A 21,203-nucleotide genomic window follows, 5' to 3' on the forward strand; every position below is an offset into this window, starting at 1 on the left:
CTTCGCCCTTAGGGCGAAACTGTGACATTTTTTTCTTTCTTGGTAGTTTCTTGATACACACCATGAACCACAAATTATATACGGCTGGCTTAAACAGCTTCGCTGTTAAAGAATTGGAGGACGCTCAAGCGTTGAGTTGGATATGTGTTTCGATTTCTCGTGCTACTAATGTCCGCCGCTTCGAATAACCCAGATCCACGATAAGAATTATGCTACCTACCACAGGTGATTTTTCAAAATTCCGTAAAGCTTAATTTTGAACACCCGGTAAATACCTGTTCTCAATGCGTGAAAACTCTGCCCGTTGCATCTGTAATAAAGCGTAATGGCAAACACTGTGCAAAAGACCCTGGCATATGTCGGTATAATGTACGCAGCATGTCCCTACAACGGTTCTCGCGGACATGCAAGGGATGTCCGCAGGACACCGAAAATGTAGCCAAATGGTCATGTGAGGGGCGTTTGCAGGACGTATTCGACACATCCCTATAAGATACCTATGTCCTGGCAGTGAATGTTCATAAGATATCTATAGGACGTCATCGTTGTCGCTGGGATCTGAATTAACATGCCTATTACATTACAAGCTTTTTCGCAATTTTGTAACAGGCTGTATATTTGCTGTAACTGAATTACTTCATGGCAGCGGTGCACTTCACGGAAAAAAGGAGCTACCGAGGTTGTGTTTCCCCTTGTTTAGATGCCTTATTTTGCGGTTACATCAACCTGCACCGATGATCCGCATGGTATTAAGTAACGTTACCAAGTGAGCAAACATGTGCCACACTAAAAACTCGTTGGAGTTCCAAATAAAAATATTTACGTCGTTATCACGCGCGTTTCTGGTCTCTAGATTCAACGGGTGGGGTGATTTTCTTTTTCCCTATTTCTTTCACCGTCATTTTCACATGAAGCATTGTCGCGTCACACGTGACGTCAAGAACAGTAGACAGTTACCTATCAAGAAAGGGGTCAGGGAAGGAAACACAATCTCTCCAATGCTATTCACTGCATGCCTAGAAGTATTCAAACTCTTAGACTGGGAAGGCTTAGAAGTGAGGATCAACGGCGAATACCTCAGCAACCTTCGGTTTGCAGATGACATTGTCCTATTCAGCAACAATGGGGACGAATTACAACAAGCGATTGAGCACCTTAACCGAAAAAGAGTAAGAGTGGGGTTGACGATTAATAAGCAGGAGACAAAGATAATGTTCAATAGCCTTTCAAGGGAACTACAATTCAGAATCGCCAGTCAGCCTCTAGAGTATGTAAAGGAGTACGTTTATCTAGGTCAATTACTCACAGGGGACCCTGATCACGAGAAAGAAATTTACAGAAGAATAAAATTGGGTTGGAGTGCACACGGCAGGCATTGCCAAATCCTGACTGGGAGCTTACCGCTGTCGTTGAAAAGGAAAGTGTACAATCATTGCATTCTACCAGTGCAAACATGTGGGGCAGAAACTTCGAAGGTAACAAAGAAGCTCGAGAGCACAAAGAGCAATGGAATAAAAAATGTTAGGCATCACGTTAAGAGACAGGAACAGAGCCGTGTGGATCGGAGAGCAAGCGGGGATAGCCGATATTCTAGCTGACATTTGAGATAAAAAAATGGACCTGGGCAGGCAATGTAATACGTAGGGTGGATAATCGGTGGACCATCAGAGTTACAGAATGGATACCAAGAGAAGGGAAGCACAGTCGAGGACCGCCGAAAACTAGATGGGGTGGTGAAATAAGGAAATTTACAGGTGGAAATTGGAATCTGCTAGCGCAAGACAGGGGTAATTGGAGACCGGAGGGAGAGGCCTTCGTCCTGCAGTGGACATAAATATAGGCTGATTATGATGATGATGATGATGACGACGTGACATCAAGCAGCACCGGGAAGGAAGTCGGGAGTTTCAACGCTATAGCTTCCTCCGGAGTAGTTGGACTGCAACTGTAGCTCAGCCGATCACGTACAGCATCAAAACAGAAAAGAAAGTTGAACAGAATTTTTCCGGTCCCTTTGTTGGAGCGAGATGCGCGAGCATGTATGTAAATGCGCCCGCACATAAGTTTCATCGCATAAAGGCCAGCTTTGATTTCACAAAACGTTAACAACATAACGAGCGTCACAGCCGTCCACGGCGGTCAGTACGCGCGGGCAGGGGCGTAGACAGGAGGGCACACCAGACACATGACCCCCCCCCCCCCCCCCCCCCCGCCTTTCTAGCAAAAACTCCCTGGCTACGCGACTGCGTGCGGGTCGTTGCGCGGGTCAACCTCTGCGAATCTTCGTACTCGAATACACGGTACGATTTACAAGCAGTCATCTTTAAGTCGAAAAGCGGTTTATACATATCCTTGTCGCCTGTCGTGTCCCAGGCACCCGCATATGGAATTCGTATTTATCAAGCTTTCTCACTTTACGGCAAAAACTTGGTATACAAGGTTAATTATCATCTCGCTAACGCTACATCGCTACTATATAAATGCAATCACTGAAGTAATGTACATTATTAGATTACACCATTGTATAAAAGTCGGAACTTTGGTTTTATGTCACTTTATGCATTTTGGTTGCAGAAAAGAATCACGACAGAAGGGGTCGAAAAGTTGTTCCGAAAATCAAATCACCCGCTGCAAACGGGTGCTATTACGTAAGTGCGCAGATTTTCTCAGAAGGATGCTATTGTCTGTTTTGAGCCAGAGCCCTGCTCACAAAGAGCGCTGTAATAAAGTAAAAAATAGAAAAGAAAAAGCGCCGACAGTTGTGCGAATGGTTGCACTGAAGTTGCACTGAAGAGCGGTAGCGAAATGGTACTATTACGCACCATTGTTCTCGGTAAAAATAATGCCAGAGCCCTTTAATACTCTTTCAAACTATTAAAGGACTCTGGTAATGCAATTTGGACGCCATATGAATATACTACTGAATTAGTTTTGCTTGACGAAAGCAAAGCTACACGCAAAGTTGTACATCGGCCATGTTTTCAAATTAATGTTGCCGTTAAAGTGAGAAAAAATTATGGCTGCTCAAATGCTTTGGTTACATAGAATGTAACCATTTGTGGGACACTAAGGAATAACAAATAGCAAGAGAAATGGTTGAGGCATATGAAATTGCAAAAAGAGAAAAGTGTGTGAGCATTCCTTAATTAGTGTCGCTATCGGAAAAAAGAGATGCGCGCTTCTTGAATTATCAGTACAGACCTTTGCATTGTGTGTGTTTTCATTGCGCGGTGAACACGTGTATGGTTCTTTGATGTGTACCTGTGTATGTTGATATTTTTGTTTTTGTTTCCATTCATCCGATAAGTATATATATATATCGTGCACGTGCGAAAATTAAAAAAAGTCTATAGTTGAAAGTAGTGCTGTGTATGTGTGTCATTTTCTTCTGTCACTGCACTTGATATCACGAATCCTAAAACAGAATAGCAGCTTCCAACGCCATTTAACAAATCTAAGCAATGCGACGCATTCGCATGCAATTAGCTTAGTTCTATCAACTTATATGGTAGTGAGGAAGCTTTATAACAGAGGCCAACTCCGGTGTCGGCATCGGCGGAGTTATCCGTGAGCGAAATTTTGCGTATACATTTAGGTATATGTATATGCCACCGCTTGTTATGAGACATGCAGGTATATGCGGGTCATATTGCCACACCATTCTATCCCTAAAGTTGCTCGTACCTTGTCTTACATTCTTGACAAAGTAATTCCTCGGAATTTTGAGAATGACAGCCGACTAACCAACGCCATGACACAAAATACCGTCAGCGCATGCCTTTTATGTTAAATCTTCTCAGACTAGAATATTAAAAGTGCGAAACAATAACAGAAACCTGAAAATGAAGCATTTCTTTTTGGCGCGGCTGTGCACTGCCTTCGGGATCGGCCCACGCAAGAGGTCATGTTTCTACCAGAAAGCTCGCCTTCGTGCATAGCGTTCGCCGGAAGCGTTTCCCGGTAAACATTATGGCTACATCAGCTACTGTTGCCGGGATGCGTGTGAAGCAGTCAGGTACCGTTGAATGCTATCGCGTTCCACTCTTAAAGGCGAAGCTCAACGTCCCTCCAAGTTTTCCAACGTTCCAACGTCCTCAAAAAAAAAAAAAAAAAATCCAGCAAATTTCGCATTAAAATAAAATTAAATGACAAAGTTTACAAATCCGTAACGACGTAACAAAAAAGACGATCGAACTTCTGTAAACTGCTTATTTTAGGGCATCTAAAGCAGGCGCATTTGTTACATGCTTTTGAAGTAAAATAACGCGAGTTTGATAAATGTTCTACGAAACTTTTTTGTTGCTGAACGACATATTTGTGCATCTCATGCTTCATTTTCTTTAATCTTGCGATTTGCAATAACCTTCGTAAAAAAGTAATGATGAGTAGTAGAGTTTCTTTTCTCTTAAAGGCAACAAACCTAATCAAAATTGGTGCGCTGGATGCTGAGCAAAACGATTTGTCCGTTCCCTTGTATTTACGAGGGCGAATAAGAAAATCATAGGAAAAATATATTTTTGCTTCCTCCATGGTGGGCAGCTACCAGCCGAGCGCGCACCGAATAAAAACTACCGGTAACCAAACGTCTCGGCTAATCTCGATTCTCCGTGATCTCGACGCAAGAGGTCACGTGTTGGATTGCTGGCTAAACAGAGCGTTCGCTTGCCAAGGCTGACGGCGTGACGTAATGCTCCCTCCTATATTTTTCTTTGTTCCATGTCCACGGTGTACGAGCAACGAAGTGTGACTTGTTTTCAATGGAGCAAGGGACGAACGCCCATCGAAATGCACAGGGAAATGCAGCCACGTATGGGGAAAGGTGTCTCGCTTTGAAAAATGTGAGATGGTGGTGCTGTGAGTTCGCAAAAGGCCGTGAAGCCAAGACAGCAGTCCGACAGTGGTTCCACAGTCAGCCGGACGAATTCTACCACAGGGGCATCTCAAATTTTTTGCTGCGATGGGACAAATGCCTGAACTGGTTCGGGGACTGTGTGGAAAAATAGTGTAAGGTACGTTGAATAGTACGTATATTTTTAATTACCTGTATGTACATTATTTTGGCTAAAAAAAATAGGGACAAGGACTTTCCGATTTGCCCTCGTATATAGGGGCTTCAGAAGTAAAACTTCCTCTTCAGGTAGCTTAGTCACAGTGAATCAAATGCTGCACATGTTAGACATCGTTATCTTATTCGTGAAAACGCTGATTAATCTGACATCGTTGACACAAACGCGATTTCTTCCCGGTCTGTAACTGACAAACGCTCCAAACAACGCACTCTTTGGTTTCAGTTTCGTTTTCGATATGGTTGCCAGACTGGTATTTTGACTTTTGCGACGTGGCTTGTGGCGCTGAAGTAGCGGTTTTTAAATGCGTCGACATGGCGGACTCGCTTGAAAGTAGGAAATTTCCTCCGTAGTGTTTATAGGCGTGATCGTAAGCTTACCCCGCAGCTGTAGCCCGCTGATTTTAAGCAGGATAGACGAAGCAATCTTTGTTGATTGTAGCCGTCGTTCTTTCGTTGAATTCTGCGCGCTATTCCCGTAGCGAAAAATAAATACTGATTGTGTAAGCCTAATCGCAGTCCCGCTGCAGGCATTTTGAATTCGCCTCTGGAGCATTTTGAAAATTTGGCGGAAAAAAGTGCTAGCGGCGTTTGAGCACCAATGCTGGTCTGTAGTGCGCAGCGATGTGTTTGTATCCACATTTCTTCTTTTCATTTCAGGTGAATCCGCGGCAGCGCTTCTCAGCATGAAGGATGGTACGTAGCTCAAATGTTTTGTATACGACGCCAAACTGCAGCGTAGCTATGTAGCCCGCCCCGTAAGCGCGCGATATTTGGAAAAAAAATGTGAATATGCAAGGGAGCGTACCGTGCACCGTGGCCGCGTGTGAGTATTTGCTGGCAAGTAATGTCTTTTTCTCTCCTCAGGCGCTCTGAATAACAACACACAAAAGCAACTGGCAGTGCTGTCTAGGGTGAGTCGCTTTCAAGTGTGACCTTATTCAGCCGTCCCACTGTTGATTGCAATATGCTCGTCTCGGGTGTGAGCAAGGTGCGCGCGGTGTCGAGCTTTCCTAGTCATGTCGTGCCGTATCTTGCAGCCACCTCGTATAAGGAAGAGAAATAGGAGGATATTCAATGACTTCGAGGACACATCGTACACGCTATCGAGATCTTCAGCGCGGAAATCGGCGCGCATCGCGTCGCCCGTGAGTATGCGATATCTGAACTTTTCATTTCAGCGTTGAATTAGAAATTCGGCGTCCCTCGAAAGCTGTGCGTTTGCCTGCGTTTTTCTCAAGATTTCGCAGAAAACAGACGATCCGGAATGGACACCGGACAAGCGGACGGGTAGCCGCAGCATTAAAAAAGAACCGGTATGTTCTCATCTTGCATGCCTTGACCTCTGTGTTCAGTAAATATTTTATATGCGTCTCTATTATTCATTTACTATTGTAATCTATTGCAATGCAGTGGTTACAGAAACCCTACAGGCAATGGTCGAAGCTTTATTGTGATAGGCTAGAGACAATGCCAAGTGTGCTGGACCATCTTTATTTAAAACAATGCCTTGTCTTTGTAGCTTAATTGGTTGGTATGTCTAAAAAGAAAAAAAAGGGGGGCATTGTTACATACTGTCGCAGTTTGTGCAAATGCACTGCATTGCATATGCAACATGAATCATTGAATTGAGGCTGTATGAATGAAATTCAGAAACAAAATTTGAAACTTTTTGGCGCAAGTTTCCTTAACCATAAAACGGAAATAATGCTATTAAGCAGTTGGAGTTCTGGGATACCGGTGCTATAGTGGATAAAACAAGATCTTGTGTAAAAGCCTGTCACCGTACTTGGCTTCGTTGCAAATGCTTGCCAAGGAGTGTGTGTAAAGCAGCCAGCATCATTTTTGAAAATTAGGTATATGTAGGATAGGGTGTGCAATCTTAATTTCAAAGGTGCAATTTATTGACCTTGCAGCATTGCAGGATTGAAAATTGCGAGTTCTGGTAGCTTTGCTATCATTCTTGGAGTGTTGCGACCAGAAATCACTTTTGTACTCATAATGTGCTATGCAGATGTGAAGTCAGGAAGTTTGGAAGCATATTGTTGCCATCTTCAATTGTGTTCACTGTGTTCTCACTCGTATGCATTGCAATGAAATTTATTGGTGCCTTGTTATTTTGGCATTTCAATAGCTTCTCTTCTGGTATATCGTAAGTACGGTGTTCAAGTCCTAGATTGGCCAAATGTGTACTATGGGCATATATGCAAGCCACCTACAGTGACTTCAAACTGCAATGTTAGGAGTTGGTAAAATTCCCATTTCCTGTTTTCACATCAGCTGACCAGAACATATAGAACTATGAGAACGGTATGGCTTCAGTAAGTATAGTGCATAAATGCAAATTAAATTTGCTTATGTGATATGATTTTTTTACAAAAAAAGCAACTAATGGTATGATATGTCTGATATACAAAGTTAAAAGCTGACTATAAAAGAGATGGTATGAAGATAATAATCAGATTTGTGGTGAAATGGCACTCTTCTAAAAACTGAGCATACAGTAAAATTTCACTTTCAGTTAGGTAAAACTGAAGATCAATTCAGTTTTTATGCACTTATTTCTTATATTTGCAAACTTGTCGAAATTCAGCTTTACCAATGTGAACAGAGTGAGCTTTTGGACACACTGTTAGTAAAACATATTTGATAAAGTGCCTCTGTTTCTTTTCTGTTGAGCAGCATTTATGTGTGTAGTGTGATAATGCAACTATAGAAGGCTAAAAATTGGGCCTCATATGCTAGGCATAATGGGCGTGGCACTACTACAGCTGCACAGACAAGTTGTAGTCGGCTAAGCACATGCACCATGGTGTTGTGTTTTTGCCTCATGCCGTACCAGCACTGAATATTTTGCCTTGTGCTGTAGAATGTCGGCTAACGGAAATCATTTAAGCATGACAGTGCTACTGGGCTTTCCTGCGCTCTGTATATTGGCAAGTTCTGTTAATGGAAACCAAGTTAGGGTTACCAAATAGAATGAAAATGACAATCGCAGAACCATCGCCATTCACGTCATTGTTAGTACTTTTCCTTCTGTTCCTCTTTGGTATTTCTTGGATTTGCTGGAATATTCTGCCGAGGTTGTGTAGCAGCTACTCAAATTTCAGACATTGTTACAATGTTTTACTTTATCTTTTTTTTTTTGGCCATTTAGGTCACCACCATTATTTCCTAATTTCCATTGGTAATGGGCAGCTTTGATCACTGGCACCTAGGACAGCAAAGCCTCCAAACCAAGGAAAAGTTGATTAGTATAGTCATAATGAAAGCTTATGCTGATATGCATTATAGTGAAGAGACATTTCCGAACTCAAGCTCGACCGATGATATCAGCAGCATTTTTCTATGCTGCATGCAGAAAATGCATTGCCCAAAAATGTCATAGGGGGTGCTTTATCAGCTTTAATTTTGTATTTCTCTTGCATTATTAGCAGTTGTCTTTGACCGCTTGATGTGGCCATCATAGGCCCGATCACAAAAACAAAACTAGCTACACATAAAAAAATGAGCATTCTGTGCGATTCGTGCAAAAATGTTGCATTGGAGGGCAATTTATCACCGCTCTACTGCAATAAGTTCCTTTGATTGGCGAACAATAGGTCTGAATCACTCAAAGCCATGCGCTGCCATGTACATTGCAATATGAGCCACCGAACGCATATCCACACTGACACAGCAGCAGTGCTGCCATCTTAACTCGATCTCGCAACAAATAGCACAGGGAAATAGAATGAAACACTAGCTATGCCACATACAATTAGTCCGTCTGAAGTATATTTCTAGTACATTGGGCCCTTATTTTTGTGTGCTTTCTCAGTCTTCACCATATACATAGATTATTTTATGCCAACTTGGAAAAAAAAAATATATATATAAGGGGGAAGCAGGTCCTTGGTGCCAGTGTTAACAACTGAAGCTGCTTACCCACGTGTGTTTGAGCTACCCATAAGATTACCATAGTAGCTAGTAAAAGTATTCCTGAGCGGCTAGTCAAACTAAACCTAATCTTTACAAAAGCCAAACAAGGAGCAGCTATGTGTGTCAATGATGGCACTGGTATTGTGCCCTCGTTTTCTTTTACATCATTCTATTTCATACTTTGAATAATAATTTCTTATGGACAAGTATTGTAATTGTTTCCCAGCTGCTTACCCCTGCCTTAAACTGATATGAAGCATCAACAAAACCTGGATGAGAGGCAAAAAGTATGTCAAGTTTGTGTACCATTCTAAGGTTTTTTTTTTTTTTTTCCACTATGGCTTAATGTGATGCAAATTTATTCCAGTGGTGCAAATTTATTGTATTTGTCTTATATGTTCTGAGCAGAAATGATTTTAATGTTGCAGTCGCCTTTTGGTAGTTTTAACCAGTGGCACATGTGTACATGATGTTACTAACATAGAAAACATGCTAATAAATTGCAACATACCAGTTGCAATTTTCTGGGGGCATGCAGAACACTAAAAGCATGAGGAAGGTGCACTCAAGCATTGTAATGTAAAAACACAAGGATGCCAAACACCATTGACAAAGATATTACATATTGAGCACTTTATGTATGAGGGAAACAGTCATAGCTTTTCCAGCTGCCGTTCGAGGTCTGTCTGAGTGGCTGCGGCTACAGGGTGGCAGTACTGTTAGCACGGCATACATCCTCATTCTTGTAGGCCCTCTGACTAGAGCAAGTGCGTTATTGAAGTAATTTGAGTTTCGCAAAGTAAGACGGCGTCAGAAAATTCATAAAGTACGACTTACACACAACCTACAGACATGATAACAATGAATTGTAATTGGAATATGGGAGAAAACATAATTCTATTACGCGGACACTCAAACACAAACCCCTTTTCCAGCCGCTGTTTATTTGGTGATCATGCCACAAAAAAGCCCGACCAACTAGAGGCTAACAGCTTCGCTGTAAAAGTCCACTAAAATATCTTAAATGCAAGGTGGGAAACTCACGAGATGTTTGCACATTGGTTAGGCACCTTGCTTGCACACGTTGCTCATACTTGTATTACACGAACTCCTTGGCTCCATTAGCTTGTGGCCTTCTCTCAAACCCACCTTGTTGAACTGAGCGCCTGCCAAGATGTTGCCTTTCCCTGGAATGTTGCCAAGGCTATCTCAAATAACCTGTCCTGCTCAAGTTTTCGGTGTAGCTTTTGTAAAAATATTTCTTCATGACTTATACCAAGTGTGGAATGTCTGTAGAAGTAGAAATACATATCCTCACTACCTTATTAATGTACCTTTTCTCTTAAAGGGAACAAACAGCTACAATCATAAATTTGTGTGCAAAATTATTATGTGGTGACATGCTTTTGATACTCTCATAAACCAAACCATGCAGAGCAGCAGACCTGAACGGAGGAGGGCTTTGCATTTAACAGGCCTGCAATAATAGCTAGTTCTGTTTGTGTTGCAACTTATCTGTGTTGTGCACGGAATGGTTAGGGTGCTTTGTAAATTTGTACCGTTTTTTTGTTTTTCATTTCTGAAGCCACCGCCTGTTACAATTCCGGACAAGCGAGTAATCCAGAAAGTGGGCATACGGCTGCGGAACCTCCTGAAACTTCCAAAGGCCCACAGATGGGTCTGCTACGAGTGGTTCTACTCGAACATTGATCAGTGAGTGGCTTCTCATGCCCTACCCAGGATAACAACAGTGTCTTGAGAAAGTGCATGTTTCACACTGCTACGGTATATACCGTATTTGCTCGAGAGTTTTTTCCGGATTTTTGCTACCTGAAGTCGATCCTCGCATTACAATTAAATACCGAAATTCAAGTTGTCTAAAAAGTGCAATAATGCACCCAATTCTAATCAGTGAGTGAAATGTGCCAGTGAAAGCGCGCGATAGACGCATGCTTTCACTGGGCCTTTATCATGCATCCAGTGGTCTCGCGTTACTTTAGCAGTTTTAATCTTTTTTTTTGCTGGACGCAACAAAAAGTCACCCCTTGCGTTACTTTCGTGGTTTTATATTTTCTTGATGGACGCAATGAAAAGTCACCCCTCGCGTTACAATTGCCGCCGCATTACAATAGAGTAAATACGGTATTTGCAATTTCTTTGAAAGAAGTATTTCTCACCTTATTTTTTTTTTTTTGTCGAGTGTAGAGAGTAATGGTTTGCAGGGTGTTGTCTGAAAGGAGTATACTGACATGACATTTTCTACTTGTCAGGGCAGCCTAAATAATTCATTATGATGAATGCTTCTCTGAACTAGTTTTGATTTTGGTTGCCAGGAGGGGGTCACGGCGTGCCGGTTTGCTTCATTGCATGTGCCCCTTGCAAGCACAGACAGAAGAAGCATGCAACACTCTCGTTTACTCATTTTTAGGAGCAGTGTCATCATAATTAGTATTATTGTTACACTACATCAGCTAACCTTGCTTTGTTAAGTGGTGCAGTGCAAAGCAGGGCAGAGGGACGCAGAAAAGACGAGGACGAGCGCTTTGTGTTGCTACGTCATAATAATGCGATGATTCCAGGTTCGTAATTTTGAGGCCAACTTTAGTACGATTAAATTAAAATATCTTGTAAAAGTTACCGAACCTTTGTACAGTCGATCCCGAATATATCAAACTCGGATATGTCGAATTATTGTCTATATCGAACAGTTGTAAAATCCCCTTGAACGCATTCTCAATCTTGATCTTTTCAATGAGTGGCGCTTGACATGGGATGCTGAACTGGAGATGTTGCGCCATCGGGTTTGTCTTGTAGACAAGGACTTTATACAAACAAAATTTTAGGATTCTGCGAGTGACCAACATTAATCAGACCCCAACCTCCACTTAGACAGACCTTTACATTACAGTTTGAATTTAACAAAACCACCACAAACCACATCCGTACTTCACGGAAAGACCATTTCGGCAGCAGCACGCAAGACTCATTGCTGTGCAATTCACGGGTCCACACTGAACATGTTTTATTCGTGCTCGCACAATTACACACGAGTGCGAATGGACTCGGGATGTTCTGCAAGCGGAAATCCACTTTCAAAACTAATGGCGTGTGTGTGTTGGCAATCACTGACACAGTGGTCACGAGGTGTAAGCGAAGCGCTGAGCGGCACGCAAGAACAGATGCGCAAACTTTTTAGGGTGGGCGAGAAGCGAGGACGACTGGTTCCAACAGGAAGACGGTTCCGAAACCCGATACAACAGTCTGCCTGGCTTGTTGGCCACGTGTGACAATCGGACGCATTTAAATGGCGTATTGTTGGTATTGTAACAGTCATACGGCCCGGCATGTTCACGCACAATTCACAGCACAGTCGAATCTCGTTAATTCGAACACGCTTAATTCGAACTGCCGGTTTATTCGAACTGACGCTCTGATCCCGTCAAAGTTTAGTGTATTTCAATGGGTGAAAACGCTCGGTAATTCAGATGCAAAAGCATTTGCGACGGTTAATTCGAACATACCACGGACCGACAATGCTCTCAGCAGTGTGCCAAATAACGCGGCGGCGCCTCCGACCGGCATTGCTCTGACACCGTCATAGAGCAAAAGCTTAGGAGAGACCCCTTCATGCAGCGGCGGAGGCCCAGTCCGGCCAACAAACTGCCCACGCCGGCAAACGCTCGCTTCCTGATAACAGCAGAAAACGAAACTTCAGGGAACGGCCTAAGCTGGTGCTGGGCCGGCTGGACCGGCAGCGACAAGGCGCACGTCGCCTTGTCGGCGCCGTTCGCTCCCTGAAGCTTCGTTTTCTGCTGTTATCGGGAACCGAGCATTGGCCGGCGTGGGCGCAACTCGCTATGCGCTTGCGCGTCGCGAAATTTCACGACTCACACCGTTTGTTCATCTTGCTATGGTGCTCGATACTTCAAAAATACGTCCTTCCGTTAATTCGAACAAATTTTCGGGCCCCTTCGAGTTCGAATTATCGAGATTCGACTGTACAAATGTGCCATACAGGCCAGTTTCCTTCCGTGTTGCATCCATTTCTACGTCATCTTGAATAAAAATGTGCAACAAGCAATTCGACATGCATGAGCTGCACCGCCGTCTCGCGTCTGGGTGATGCGGGCTTTTAGAGTATGCGTTGCAATCAGTATATCAAAGACGATTCTGCAGCGTGAGTGACTTGAAGCTATAGTGAAGTTATATTTTGTGCATTTGACATGGCATTGGAAAAGCAAATCAGCAAGCTCCCACTTTTCACTATCTTGGGGAAACTGGCTTAGATGTGCGGAGATTTCATATAAGCTTCACATAGGCATTTATTTTGAATTATCAATATATTGAACTATTTCGCAATTTCGTACGAGTTCGACATATCCTGTATCGACTGACTGTACTTGCTAAGTGCCATTCTTTTTACATACGAGAAGCATGTGGTAGCGTTTCTATAACATTGTAAAATATGTGTCGGTAGTCCTTCAAGGGAAGAAGCAGCTTATCTGTCAGGCTCCCTTGTAACCAGGCTACCATCTTGTTTCCAAATGTATTTGCGTGGAGCTTATGAGAATGAAGAAGACTGTCTGAAGCCTCACTTGTGCTGTCATGCCATGTCTATGACCAACTCTGCTGCAATTATTTTTCTCGAAAGGCCACTCTTCTCAGGAGACAACGAGTTTTGCGGTTACCTGAAGCAGTCATTTCCTTTGCTCAAGACGAGAAAGTTGACAAGGGTCCAGTGGTGCAAGGTCCGTCGAATCATGGGCAAGCCTCGGAGGTAAGCATTTTGACTGCACCTTATTCATGTCTAGGGAGATCGTTCTGTTTGCCTCCATTGGAGTAGGGGAACGTTGAGGTTCATGTGTGTCGGCGACACTTCTATGCGTTAAGTTAAATGGAAAGTTACCTGCCTTTTTTACATCTCTTACATCAGACATGCTATATGTCTATTTGTTCCCACTTGGGGAATCAGTGCTATTATGTTTCGAGAGTTCCAAAAATGTCGCTCGTTTTCACCCATTTTGGGTTTGCAAGAATCTGCATGCACCAGCAGATACAGTAAAACCTTGGTGATAGGAATCATAAGGGGAGCGTAAAATACAGTAAAAGCTCGATGATACGAATCTCACGGGGTCACGAAAAATATTCGTATTAGCCGAAATTCGTATCATCGAAACACAATTAAAACTACTGTCGAATCTCGATAATTCGAACTCGAAGGGGCCCGAAAATTTGTTCGAATTAAAAGGACGTATTTTTGAAGTATTCGTGCACCATAGCACGATGCACGAACGGTGAGAGTCGTGAAATATCGCGGCGCGCAAGCGCATAGCAAGCGCGGGCCACGAAACTGCCCACGCCGGCTAACGGTTGCTTCCGGATAACGACAGAAAACAAAGCTTCAGGGAGCGAGCGGGCGGCGCCGGCACACGGGTGCGCGCGGAGACCGTCGAAGGTGAGGGAGGAGGGCGGCAGGAAAGCGTATTTGGCCGCGTCAACTCCGCCGCTTCGGTGGCTCCCCTCGCCCTCCCTCTCAACTCCCTCGTAGCTCTCTCACCTTCGACTCCGTGCGCACATCTCCGTGCGCACCCGCCGCCGTGCTGGCGCCAGCTTATTTTAGCCGCCCCCTGAAGTTTCGTTTTCTGCCGTTATCGAGAAGCGAGAGTTTGCGGGCGTGGCAGTTTCGTTGGCCCGACTGTGCCTCCGCCGCTGCTTCCCTCTGCGCTGCTCCCGCAGCGTGCAAGGTCAACATGTGACTAGAAAATAGAGAAGGGGTCACTGCCATTTTATCCGCGTGGCTGAGACGTCGGCACTATTGTGTGCTAGAATACGGTTGTCTAGAACACTCTAGTCGGCACGTACACGCTTGTTCCGGCGCGATGCAGAAACGGCGACCTTGCAATTTGAGAGAGGGTGAAATTTCCGCCGCGGGGTTTTTTTTTTCCCCCGTTCCTTCGCGCGCGGCATTGAGGGGTCTCTCCTGAGCTTTTGCTCTATGGCGGTGTCGGAGCAATGCCGGTCGGAGGCGCTGCCGCGTGATTGGGCGCGCTGCTAAGAGCATTGTCGGCGCGCGGTATGTTCGAAATAAGCGCGTTCGAATTCGCTTGCTTCGCGTTGACGTTGAACGAAAGCACGTTTTTCATGATAGTCTCGCTGTGCAACAATTGTGCTCAGTGTTGACGTTGCGAGGCCTAGCTCCTTAGCCAACTCCGTCCGCTTCCTCTTGGGATCCTCATCGACCTTTCGAAGAATGTCTAATTTCTCTTTAAAGGAGAGTGCTTTCCGCTTGCGAGACATAGCTCGCTGCGACTAGGCAAAATGGCGCAAACACGAAGAACGCGGCCCGAAGCGCAGCAGCCACTCCATCTGACGGCTCGCAGAAAAGGAGGAGAAGTACAAAAGCACCAAAAGCGCCACCGCTTCAAGCTCTTCGCGTCCAGTCGCGCAGAGTCCGCGCTGTTCGGCGCTGCGCCTCCGCACCAAAAGAGAAGGAGAGAAAGCGCGTGACTGCGCGCTGTTCTCTTTCGCGGCCGTCGGTGGGGCGGCGTTTATTCGTATCAACCGACGCAGGCTGAAAATCGATTCGTAACAACCGTTCTCTAGCACGTTGCAAAGTAATAGGGCTCGGCCGGGACCACAGAAAAATTCGTATCATCCGGAAATTCCTATTAGCCGTGATCGTATCATCGAGCTTTTACTGTATTCATATCACCTGAAATTTGTATCGCCATAATACAACTGAAAAAAAGCCAGAAACGCATTTTCACCGATTTATTAACGCTGGAAGAAGTCTAGGATGCCCGTCTGGATATTCTTCTTTGCCAGTACGACTAGCAGTGAATTCTGGAAGGTGAAGAACTGTGCAGATGTATTTTCTCGAACCCTTTCAGATGCCATGGCATGCCTCAGAATGTTGAGGGCATGCATCTTTTCGACTGTCGAAAGTTTCCGCTCGCTGTTGCTGCAGTAGTTGTCGTCACCACTGCTCAAAATTTCGGGTTGCGATGTCCTGACTTCATTCACTATTTCTTAGACTGTGCACAGTCCACAGGTCACAAGGTCGTCCTTTGCGTTGACTAGGTTAGTGGCAGAACACTTGACACCAAGCTGGTCCGAGTCGTCTACATTGTGTTCCGATTCCTGCAAGGTAGTCACCGTAGATTGCACAATGCTACAATTTCCAAAGCAATTTGTTGTAGTTGTGGGCTAGACATGATCATCCCAGGCCATGGCAATAAAGTGCAGTGCACCCTAAAGGCTAATCTGCAGTCTTTGCATTCGATCTTCGCTAAAAGACAATGTACAAGCAGGCCTTTTAAAGGCCTGCTTCTACATTGTCTTAACATGGTCTGTACATTGTCTGTAATGCTTGGCATTCCGTTCTATGCCGGCATCTGATGGCTGCAAATGGCTTGTTGTGTTGGCTGGAAGGAAAACCAACTTTGCATTCTGCCACGTCACTGGCTTCTGATGTGCATTGCATCAATCCAGGAGCAGGAGGATCTTCTGATTCTGGCTTGACATCTTGCGGTCCAAGTACATCGAAAACTCGAACATGCCGACATCTTTGAGGCTTTCTGGTTAGATTTGTACGTACAATGCATGTGACCGGCCAGCTTGAAGCAGCGGGAATTCTGATACCGTCCGATCACGATCAACTTAATTTTCTTCGAGCCGTCGGCATTACAGAAGAATAAAACTGTTACTCGCTGTTTGCTTTTCTGGCTGCCTCGGCAAGATTTAACCTCAAAGCAAAGGCTTTTCTCACGCTGCAGATTGTAAGAGAGACCGGCCTCGTCAGCATTAAAAATATTAGGAGCTTCATAGCCTGCAATGGAGTGACGGCAGCATATTTGACATCCAGTCGCTAACGACCTACTCATTGATTTTTTCACTTTCACCGCTGACCTTTCTACCTTCACCACGAAGGCCTTCGTTTCAGCATAGGTTTCCCGCTTCGGATGCCCGAGAATTGTTGCAACTGATCGTTGCCTGCAATTCCCTCCGCCTGCTTGGCACTAAGCGCTGCCGTACCACGGCATACCATCCCTGTGCCAACGGCAGGGTTGAGCAGCTTCATCTCCAGCTCAAGGCTGACCTCACTGTGCACATGGATCAAGAACACTGGGTCAAGCACCTTCCTATAGTGCTTCTTGGCCTACACGCTGTCCATCATGACTGGCAATTCAGTGGCCGAACTTGTCTATGGTACACCCCTGCGACTTTCTGGAGATGTGTTCATTCTTTTGGCCCCCTCGTCCCAGCTGCTGCAGTGCCTCCAATGCCTACAGGACTGCATTCGGCAACAGTGCCCCGTCCCGCCTTGATCTTCTGACCGTGGCATCTTTGTGCATCCGGACCTTGCGTCTTCGATGCATGTTTTTCTCAGGCGAGAGGTAAAGGCACCTCTTACACCCTCCTATGATGGGCTGTACCGTGTCCTCCACATGACACTGAAGTTCGCCACCATCCTATTGAATGGTCGTGAAGAGGTCGTCTCGTTACACCGCTTCAAACCAGCCTACCATGAGACACCTCCCATGGCGCTCCCTGCAGATGTCACAGGCGTATCCACTGACCTGCGTGTCACCAAGATAGCCCCATCTCTGCCTCATATCACGTACATTTCGCCATTCTATCTGGGCCCAGTAGCACCCACCGCTGCGCCTGTTTGGTTCCCGACGATACGGACAATCGAGCCACCATGCAATCCTCAGTGCAGCCAGCAAAGAGGCCCTGTCATGCTGCTATAGGGCCAGACACTTTCTGTTGTCAAGCCAGCTGAGCGGCTGTGCTGATTGCATTCCTGTTGCGAGGACAACCTACGTCACTCCGCCTTGACTCCACCCCTGTGCATGCCCCCCCCACCCTTAGAAACACATTCCTTTGGGCAGTGGCATGCACATTGTCGGCCCTTTTCAAACACATTGTAACTTCATCAGGAGCCAGAAATACCACATGACCCAGTCCTGCCATGTCAGCAAGATCAGTGGCATTCACTTCCATGGGTATTCTTGTCTCTGTATTCCACGCCTTACGTCGTCGTCATCACCCGATGACAATTCGAAATGTTGCTCCCGTCAGCTTGCACAATACGAAGGAAAAAAAGTAGACAGATTCCCTTATCTTGTGCAAATCGTGTCCTTATCACCATCCAGCAGCAGCTAGGATGCAGCAACGAAAGAAGCTCAATATAACCAGGCAGATCTCGAAACGACCACCTCGGAACATGCGAAGTATACAGCTCGCTGCTGCCAAAATGTGTGCGAAACAAGTGCACCAGGTGATTCAAAATTTGCATCAGCCCGTAGGAGCACTTCCTGCACGCTACTTGACTGCAGTAACAGATTCAAATGCTAGTGTTCTCTTCTTGCGCTCGTTTTTGTTGCTTTTATTTCTGGATAGAGAAATACAATGCTCTCCGATCTCTCATGTTCACGGCGATACCAAGTTGGTGGTGCTGCAACAGAAAATCTCGCTGGCACAATTAGTGGTGCAATAGCACCTCCGGAAGCCTGATTTTCTTCCAGATTTTGAAGACAACACAATATAAATGTGCAATTTTCTCAAATTCTGCTGTGTATTTCTTCCAGATATTTCTAAATGAGGCAAAGGAAGGCCTTAGGAGTGCAGAAAACATTTAATTAACTAACAAATCTGAAATCCCCCTTAATTTCCAGATTTTCGTGCGTTTTTGGGTGATACGAATTTCAGGTGACACAAATTTTTGCGCCATCCTGGGAGATTCGTGTCATCAAGATTCTATTGTACAGTCGGTACCTAGACCGTCATGTCTATTTTGAGTACGAGAGGATTGTGGAGGTCATTGGTATTGGTTCCCCATCGCAGAGGCAACTGATCCATAAAGCTTCGGTTGGGGCTAGTTGGTACATAGTATTTTAGTAGACGAGACAAGCAAGCATAGCAGACGAGACAAGCACTGCGCCAGTGCTTGTCTCGTCTCTCCTTTGTTGTCTGTCCTGGGTGTTTGCGCTTAATTTTTTCATCTTTTCCCTGACATGCGCTCCCTACACAATCTAGTGCATGGGACCATAGACTCTGCTCCACTGCTAACTGCCATCACTTTTCATCTTCCTACTTGCTGCCGCAGGTCTTCCCTGTTTTATCCATCCCACACCCTCAAGACTCCATTGAACCACTGGCTAATCATGTGCAACCTCCTTTACATGGGCAATGTAGATATACATATCATGTCACTTAAACACTTCTCTGAGGATGTTATGAACAGCGTGGCTCATCCCTCTGTTGAGATACGCGGTCGATCTCTGTGTTGAGCCTTGAGCAACTTCTAAATTTTTCCCATTATTCTTTTATCCGTCCTTTCATTTACTTCTCTTTAGTTTATCTTTGGTTAGTCTTTGTAGGTGTAGATGTGTACATGTATAGTTTATGTGTATTGGGCGTATGCCATGCAAATGCTGTCCTTGTCTTTCACTTTGTTTTGCTCCACGCATTGTGCTTATTATGGTTTTTGTGTGTCTTTATGAGTTTCTTATGCTTTTTTGCTGCTACGTACGCCATTCAGTTTGTACGGTAGTGTGCACTAAAGGCACCTAGCTGTTTGTGGTCACATATTCAATAAATAAATAAATGAGGGAAGAAGGGAGCCTCAACATGGGGATGGGGAGAAGGTGGGGTTCCTTAAGAAATAACGAAACTGAATGGTGGAACACTTTGCCTTGAGGTGTGGCTTCACAGCAGCATGGCACGCACTGCTGTGAAGCCACATTTCAAGGCGATATTTGCATGTAACTACCACCCAGACTTTGCTGTAACTGTTAAATTTTTTGTGTAACTTATTCATACAAAATTATGATATGTGCCAGCAATGAAGACAGCGAAATAGCAAACAAAGTTAAAATACTGGCACGTTAAGGTTGTTGCAAATTGGGTAAACACGTCTGTTTTTCGTAGCAGATAGAAATTTTTTTACTTATTACTAATTTTCGAGCCGCACCTAAGAAATTCAGGCCCAAATTCATTTTTTAAATGTGCACCCCTAACGTGAGAGTATAGTATGATACTTTTGTGAAAAATGTTTCCTCGGAGAGGCTATTCAAAGGCCAAAGTTGGCTAAAGCCGTCATTATGAGAGCCTATACTGCAGCCCAGAGCCCTGCTCTGTGGCAGCTTTCCTCAGATCCTCAGACAGTCCTGAGCAGTCTAGGATGGCAATTAAGAACCGAGGTGGTATCCAAGGTGCAGTTTTTTTTTTCAAAGATAGTCATGACTTTTCTTTTTTCAGATGCTCGCCAGCCTTTTTCGAAGAAGAAATCCGGGCACTTCACGAGCGGAGAAACAACATTCGTCAGGTGCAGCAGCGGAGAACTGTGTCCATGGAGAACTACACCAGTCTTCCTGAAGACATTCCGTTGCCGTTGGTGATTGGGACCAAAGTGACTGGTATGCATTCCTGCCAGCTTTCCAGGATTTCTTCTTTAAAGGGGCCCTGAACCACTTCTTATTCAAGTTTAGACATGCATTTGAATTTGAATTAGATTATTTCAGAAATACTCTGCCGCAAAAAGTTCTTCAATGTGTTCAGCAAAAGCGGAGTTAAGGGGGGACATGGCATCTGAAGGTTTCTTAATTTATTTATTGAGCAAATTCAACCTAAATGCACAGATCTATCTATTTTCTTGTGCTGATTTTAAAAATACAATTACTTTTTTTGCGGCTCAAGTAAATAATGAGATAATTAAATGTTAATTATTATTATTTAGTGAAACAATAGATAAAAATATACTGGCCAGAAAGTTATATTTATTGCATGTGTGGAAAGCAGAATGTATAAGGATTGCATTGCTGCAAGCAGTTTTCCAATCTAACAACAAATAGCAATTTAACAGCTTATCAAAGTTCAGTGTTTACAGCACAGCTACTAATTAAAAAAAAAGAAAGCGAATAAAAAATTACAGAGGTAGAAAAATAAGAATGTGCTTGCAGCACTTCAAGCTTTATTCATTTAGCTGCGTATAGCAAAAAAAAATACAGCTGCAGCTGTCCTACAGCTTGAGATATCGTTGCTCTGAACGGGCAGGGTGAGTAAAAAGCTAGTTCTGATGAAAATCAAGAAAAACGAAAACAGCTCGATTTATTCAGAAATATGGCAAAATGTTTACAAGTTACCAGCTGTAACTGGCTAGTATCCCCCTGGCACATAGTCATTTTGGGAATTGTTGCCCGTGTGACGTTTT

General features: G+C 44.4%; 1 protein-coding gene across 3 annotated transcripts in view; it reads left to right on the top strand.

The window, feature by feature from the left end:
• Positions 1 to 5,375: 5,375 nt before the first annotated feature.
• LOC119450388 (protein lin-9 homolog) overlaps positions 5,376 to 21,203 on the top strand; it is an 81,159-nt gene continuing 65,331 nt past the window's right edge. For 2 of the 3 annotated variants that reach the window (XR_007466427.1, XM_037713824.2), the window contains exons 1-8: positions 5,376 to 5,399; positions 5,726 to 5,761; positions 5,933 to 5,979; positions 6,106 to 6,213; positions 6,307 to 6,381; positions 10,572 to 10,699; positions 13,638 to 13,763; positions 20,252 to 20,409. Coding sequence is in view for 2 of the 3 variants with exons in the window: in XM_037713824.2 (XP_037569752.1) it covers positions 5,381 to 5,399; positions 5,726 to 5,761; positions 5,933 to 5,979; positions 6,106 to 6,213; positions 6,307 to 6,381; positions 10,572 to 10,699; positions 13,638 to 13,763; positions 20,252 to 20,409 (697 nt within the window). In the remaining variant the exon portion in view is untranslated. The other variant, XM_037713825.2, reaches the window with a different exon arrangement.

This window comes from Dermacentor silvarum, chromosome 4 (genome assembly GCF_013339745.2).
Source record: "Dermacentor silvarum isolate Dsil-2018 chromosome 4, BIME_Dsil_1.4, whole genome shotgun sequence".
NCBI lineage: Eukaryota > Metazoa > Arthropoda > Arachnida > Ixodida > Ixodidae > Dermacentor > Dermacentor silvarum.